The sequence below is a fragment of the Mastigoproctus giganteus genome, chromosome 12, assembly GCF_048544385.1.
Source record: "Mastigoproctus giganteus isolate SK-2022 chromosome 12, ASM4854438v1, whole genome shotgun sequence".
NCBI lineage: Eukaryota > Metazoa > Arthropoda > Arachnida > Uropygi > Thelyphonidae > Mastigoproctus > Mastigoproctus giganteus.
In genome coordinates, this window is record NC_143586.1 from 85,570,598 (window position 1) to 85,576,733 (window position 6,136).

General features: G+C 38.2%; 1 protein-coding gene across 6 annotated transcripts in view; it reads right to left on the reverse strand.

The window, feature by feature from the left end:
• The window catches only part of LOC150077241 (sorting nexin-19-like), a 266,545-nt gene extending 260,733 nt beyond the window's left edge, over positions 1-5,812 (reverse strand). For 5 of the 6 annotated variants that reach the window (XM_090386297.1, XM_090386298.1, XM_090386295.1 and 2 more), the window contains exon 1: positions 4,852-5,812. In XM_090386297.1, the coding sequence (XP_090242423.1) occupies positions 4,852-5,556 (705 nt within the window). In that variant the 5' untranslated portion in view covers positions 5,557-5,812. The remainder of the gene's footprint in view (positions 1-4,851) is intronic. The other variant, XM_090386300.1, reaches the window with a different exon arrangement.
• Positions 5,813-6,136: the final 324 nt, after the last annotated feature.

The window sequence follows — 6,136 nt, forward strand, 5'->3', positions numbered from 1 at the left end:
AGTAACAATGTATTTTTTAGAATAACTGTATTTTTAATGATTTTTTTCAGAATATTTATTATTGCAATAAATGTTTATTTAAAACTTGAATTCAAGTAATTACAGTACTTGTGTTTTCCTTACTTTATTAACTGTCACCAAAATTTATTGATAAAAACGTTTGTTTTTGGAATACTAGTTTCATAAATTAAAAATACCGAAATAATTGTATTAAGATCTTGACCGGTATTGTAAGCCCTAGTCTGGCCTGTGTAACCTCTCATCAAGTTCTTTGTTTACTATGTTGCTTAATCTCAAAGAGAACATGTTAACGCTACCTAACAAGGGTTTCTTATTATATTTCTAAGTCATCTTTGTTATTAATTTATTATGACAACTGACAAAAATATCATTATATTGTTATTTTTATTCACTCTATTAAAAATCAAAATCATAATGGTAATCAGGAATCGTAAATATGTGAAAAGAGAGCGGTTATCAATGGGAACTGTTCTTCTTAGACTATGGAATCCCTCAGGTTTCAGTGCTGGACCCATTGTTGTTTTCAATATTTATTAATGACATTGATGAAAGCAAATCAAGCATAATGACTAAGTTTGCAGATGATACAAAGGACACTGATTACTGTTATTAATCAGCATATGTCACTGCAACATGATATGGAAAAATTACACAGATGGTTTGAGAAGTGGAAACTGAAATTTTAACATTGACAAATACAAGATATCGCATATGGTTAGCAGTAATAATAGAATAGCATTAGCATTAGCATTAGCATTAGCAGAGGCATATGATGCAAGAAAGCAAGCTTATTCAGCATCAGCCAAAAAAAAAAAAAAAAAAAAAAAACACCCACTCCCATTTCACCCCTCCGTTCGTTCGAAATACCTGTCCAGTTGAGCTTTAAATTTGTTTAGGCTATCAACTTCAACAACAAGTGATGGAAGTCGGTTCCACCAACCAACCACCCGCTGGCCAAAGGCAAATTTCCGCACATCTATCCGACATCCGGCCTTCCTCAATTTGAATTTATGCCCTCTGAGGTGATTATTCTGAGAAAGATGAAGAATCCCATTGGCATTGAGCATGCTCAAACCATTCAAAGCCTTATACACCTCTATCAGATCACCTCGCCGGTGCCTAGTCTCCAGACTCTGTAATTTGCAAAACTTAAGCCTTTCTTCGTAAGAGCAACCCTTTGTTCCATTTACTAATCTTGTTGCCCTTCTCTGTACCCGTTCCAGCAGCTCTACATCCTTCTTGAAATGAGGCCTCCAGACCTGTATACAGTACTCAAGATGTGGCCTTACCATTGCCTTATACAAGGGAATAATCACCTCCTTATCCCTGCTAGAAAAATTCCTGTATATCATTGACAAGACACCATGCGCTACTCTTGCAGCTCGTCTGCACTGCTCAGAGAACTTCATATCTGCCTGCACAATTACCCCCAGGTCCTTTTCATTCTCCACCACTGTCAGTGTAGTACCGCAGAGTTGATACGTTGCTCTGGGGTTACTGTTTCCCATATGCAGCACTTTACATTTGTCGATGTTAAACCTCATTTGCCACCTCTCAGCCCATCTGTTCAACCTTTCCAGATCCTGTTGCAGCAGCATAGCGTCAGTATTGTCCTTAACGACCCTGCCAACCTTTGTATCATCTGCAAACTTGGACATTAAACTTGATATCCCATCATCAATATCATTCATAAACACCGAAAACAACAACGGACCCAACACTGAACCTTGAGGAACTCCACTAATAACATTAGTCCACGTTGAGCAGTGTCCATTGATTACCACTCTCTGTCTTCTGCCACTCAACCATCCCCTTATCCATAGCAGCAATTTGCCTCCAATGCCACACTGCTCCAATTTGTGCAGCAGTCTTCCATGTGCAACAGTATCAAAAGCCTTTCTAAGATCCAAATATATAATATCAAAGTTATTCCCTGCATCCAGTTCTTTTGTGACTACATCATAGTATCCAATCAAATTGGTCAGGCAAGACCTGCCCTTAACAAAACCATGCTGCGTCTGAGCTATAACTGAATTCTTGTCTAGATGATCCTGCAGTGCTTCTTTAACCAGTGCCTCCATTAATTTACCTGGAACAGAAGTTAAACTAACAGGTCTATAATTACTTGTGTCAGCCTTTGATCCTCCTTTGTGAATTGGGGTTACATTTGCACATCTCCAGTCTATGGGCACCTCCCCTGAGTCCAAAGAAGCTCTCATAATTATGGCTAGGGGTTTGCATACTTCCTTTGCTGCCTCCTTTAATATAACTGGATAGATCCCATCCACCCCAGGTGCCTTTTTTATGTTTATCCTCAACAATCTCTCCTCCACTTTCCTCTCAGTTATTACAAAATCATCCAGCTCACTGCCAATGTTTACTTTACCTACATCATTCTCCTTCCTGAATAACTCCTCATGCGTGAATGTAGATGCAAAATACTCGTTTAGATTGTTAGCCACCTGAGCAGGATCCTCAACTGTTGAACCATCAATATCCAGTGGACCAATCTGATTCATCCCTTTCCTTTTCGAGTTCAAGTATGTAAAAAACTCTTTTCTGTTTTTCTTTGCATCCTTTGCCAAGGATTTTTCATAGTCTGCCTTTGCCTGCCTAATCTCCTTTGTGACTTGGTTACAGACCAACTTATATCTATCATAGGCTTCCATGTCACCCATTAATTTGTATGTATCCCATGCATTTTTCTTCTCTGCCACATGTCTCATTAGCTCATCTGACAACCATTTAGGCCTAAACCTTGAACAATATTTCTTAGTTGGTATGTAAAGCCTGGTAGCCTCCAAGATTAGTTCCTTGAATGCTTCCCATTTTGAGTTTGCTGTTGGTAACATCATCAGTTGGTCCCACTGTATAGAATTTAAATACTGTCTCAGACCATCATAGTCGCCTTTACGAAAACAAAAACCCTTCCCTTTACCTCTGATGGTAGTTACCTCCTTGAGTAAATCCCACTTCAACACACTGTGATCACTGCCACCTAGTGGTTCATTTATCTGCAGGTTCTTAATGCATGAAGAATCACTACTGATAATCAGATCAAGAGTATTGCTCCCTCTTGTTGCCTCACGAACATGCTGATGTAGAAAACAATCATCCAATAAATCCACAAAAGCCTTGCTAGTGTGCGAGTGACCAACCCACAAATTCCAGTCAATATCTGGGAAATTAAAGTCCCCCATTATAAGACTCTCAGATTTACTGGCCCACTCTATTTCCCTGTACAATATCTTATTATACTCATCAGAGTCATTAGGCCTATAGCACACTCCTACTCTCAATTTTGATTTCCCTATGCTTATGTCGCACCAAACTGACTCGACACTGCCCTGTCCATCGATGTCGACTGGCTTCACTTCCTTGGACTTTATGTGTTTCTTAATTAATAGCATAACCCCTCCTCCCCTCCTGTCCTGTCTATCCTTTCTATACACATTGTATTCCCCAAATTCCAGTTCCGCATTACTTATATCTGTGTGACACCACGTCTCTGATATCCCAACAATATCTGCCTTTGATGTTTTGAGCAATACCTCAAATTCATCAAATTTATTTACCAAACTCCTAGCATTGGTGTACACGCAGGTATACATGCACCTGTTTCTATTCTTAGCTACCCTAACACAACCCATGTGTTTACTTGTACCGCAATGACTACCAGCAGTCTCTGAAATATCCTGCATCTTGTTTTTCAGACTTCTGCTCATTTCAATAGAAGCAGTGCAAGAATCACTTCCACCTCTGCCAGTGGCTACTGTTAATCTATTAGTCCTTGTATCCCCCCCAACTAGCAGTTTTCCGACCCACCTAACACTGCCTCGACAGCATCAGCAAAAATTCTTGCACCCTTTCTATTTAAGTGTATCCCATCCCTGTAGAAGCAATCTCTCCTGTTAACAAGTACAGTCCAGGCTGAAAAAAATTCTACCCCTTGAGCCTTGCACAATCCCTCCAGGGCCGAATTGATCGACAAGGCTCTCATCATATACTCCCTCCTATCGTGTCTGGGCAGAATTGCAGACACTTTCAAGTTCAACCCTAATAACATACCAACTGTGTGATATAACACTGAGAGCAGTGTCAAGCAAAAAAGACCTGGGATAACTGTGCATACAGTGTGCCAGGACACCTAATGTGGTTCTATCAATGACATATAGGAATTCTGCCAGCAGGTGATTAACCTGTTACAAGACAATGATTAGGCCACATCTTGAGAGGTGCACAGAGGACTGGACCATTCATTTTAGGAAGGATGTTGATCTGCTGGAATGGCTACAGAGAAGGGAAACCAGACTAGTAAGAGGAACCAAATGATACTCTTACTAGGAAAGGCTTCAGTTCTGCAAATTGCACAATCTGGAAGCTGGGCACCATAAATTTAAAATTAAGGAAAGATGTGTGTAAATTTGCTTTAAGCCAGTGGGTAGTTGATTGTTGGAACAAACTTCCAACTGGTATTGTGGCAATGGGTAGTCTGAATAAATTTAAGAAGGAACTAGTCAATTATCAGATGAGTCAGACGGGTGATGTGGGGAGAGTTTTTTTTGGCTGATGCTATATTAGCTTCTTTCTTGCATCATTTGCCACTACTAATACTATTACTAACTTCTTTACAACTGCTGCTGACAATCATAAGGAATACTCTGAAATACTTTCAAGGAACTTGAAAAGAACACCAAAATACATACTAATTTATACCAATAGTGAAGTGCTGGAACTATGTAACCATTTTGTTACATATCCAAAAAAAATATTTCCCCAAAACTAATATTACAGTTCGGAGCAGATAAAAAAAATAAACAAAAGACTTACCTTAAACGCTTTTTGAATTTCTTGTTGCATTCCAAAACAGTCTCTAATGCGTGCTTTTCCTAGTGCTCTCTGAACTGTTTCAACAGCCTGTAAATAGCAGGAAAAGTGATGGAGATAAATTAGCAATACCTTCTGGAAAAATTTTGTAGTATTTATGCTAGAAAAGCTATTACATATAGCTTCTAATACATCCTGGAGAACATAATTCAGCTCGTGGATGAAATCATCATTTTTGCTAATGTTTATATACCATGATTGTATATAACCAGAGGATATATGATAAACAAATGTTTTTATTTCTTCGGATAGCGAAACTGTCACACCACAATTTCTAATTATCTCATTATTTCGTGTAATAACTGCAATATTATCAATATCCGATAAGGTTATGGAAGAAGAAGAACAATTAGGCCCGCTTTTCTTATTCTGTTTGGCATACTCTTTTCTTTTAAACTTAGCATATATGAAAGAGATGATATCTGATATATAAGACATATCTAGCACTGCGCGACCATACCTTGTAGTGTTTGCATTTTGTGGAAGACTTTCTTTTGGAAATGGTCTGAGTAAAATTTTTTTCAAAATTGAATTTATAGTAAAGAAAGATACTAAACCGCATACAGCTACACCCACTACACTACTGAACTTGTCAACCATTGCCAGTCCTATCAGGAATGAAACTGCGACAAGTACACTTGAAAACATTACAGGAAGGAAATCCCTTGTCTAGAAACATAGCCTGAATCACTTGAACGTAAATAAGTAATAAATCTCGATTTAAAAAACTGAAAAGGCTTACATTATGTTATTCGCGAAGTGCATTTGCATCACACAGTGCACACCGGCTAACCCACTTCACATATGTTCCAGCTTATTTATTTCATTTACTATAGTTTCATTCGTAAAGAATGCAAAAGCAGAAAATTCAAAACTCGAACAATAACACATTCTTTTAAAGTATGATATTCCTTCAAGTGCAAAATATCCAAATGGACAATTATTAATGCGAGATGCCATTTCTCGACTTCGCAGCCACCTTGTGGTCATGTGAAACATTACGAAACAAAAAAAAAAAAAAAAGTACAGTATTACGATAAACGCATGTGTAATATCAAACAGGTGTGAAGTCTAGAGAAAGATGACATTTAGAGATTTACAATGAGCTGTCTATCGAGAGTTTTGGTGCGGCAGTTGCAGTAAGTGTGCCGAGCAGTTAGTTTAGTTTGTTGGTAGACAGTAGGAATAGTGATAGTTAGCTGTCGTTTAAAAAGAAAAACTGAAGGTT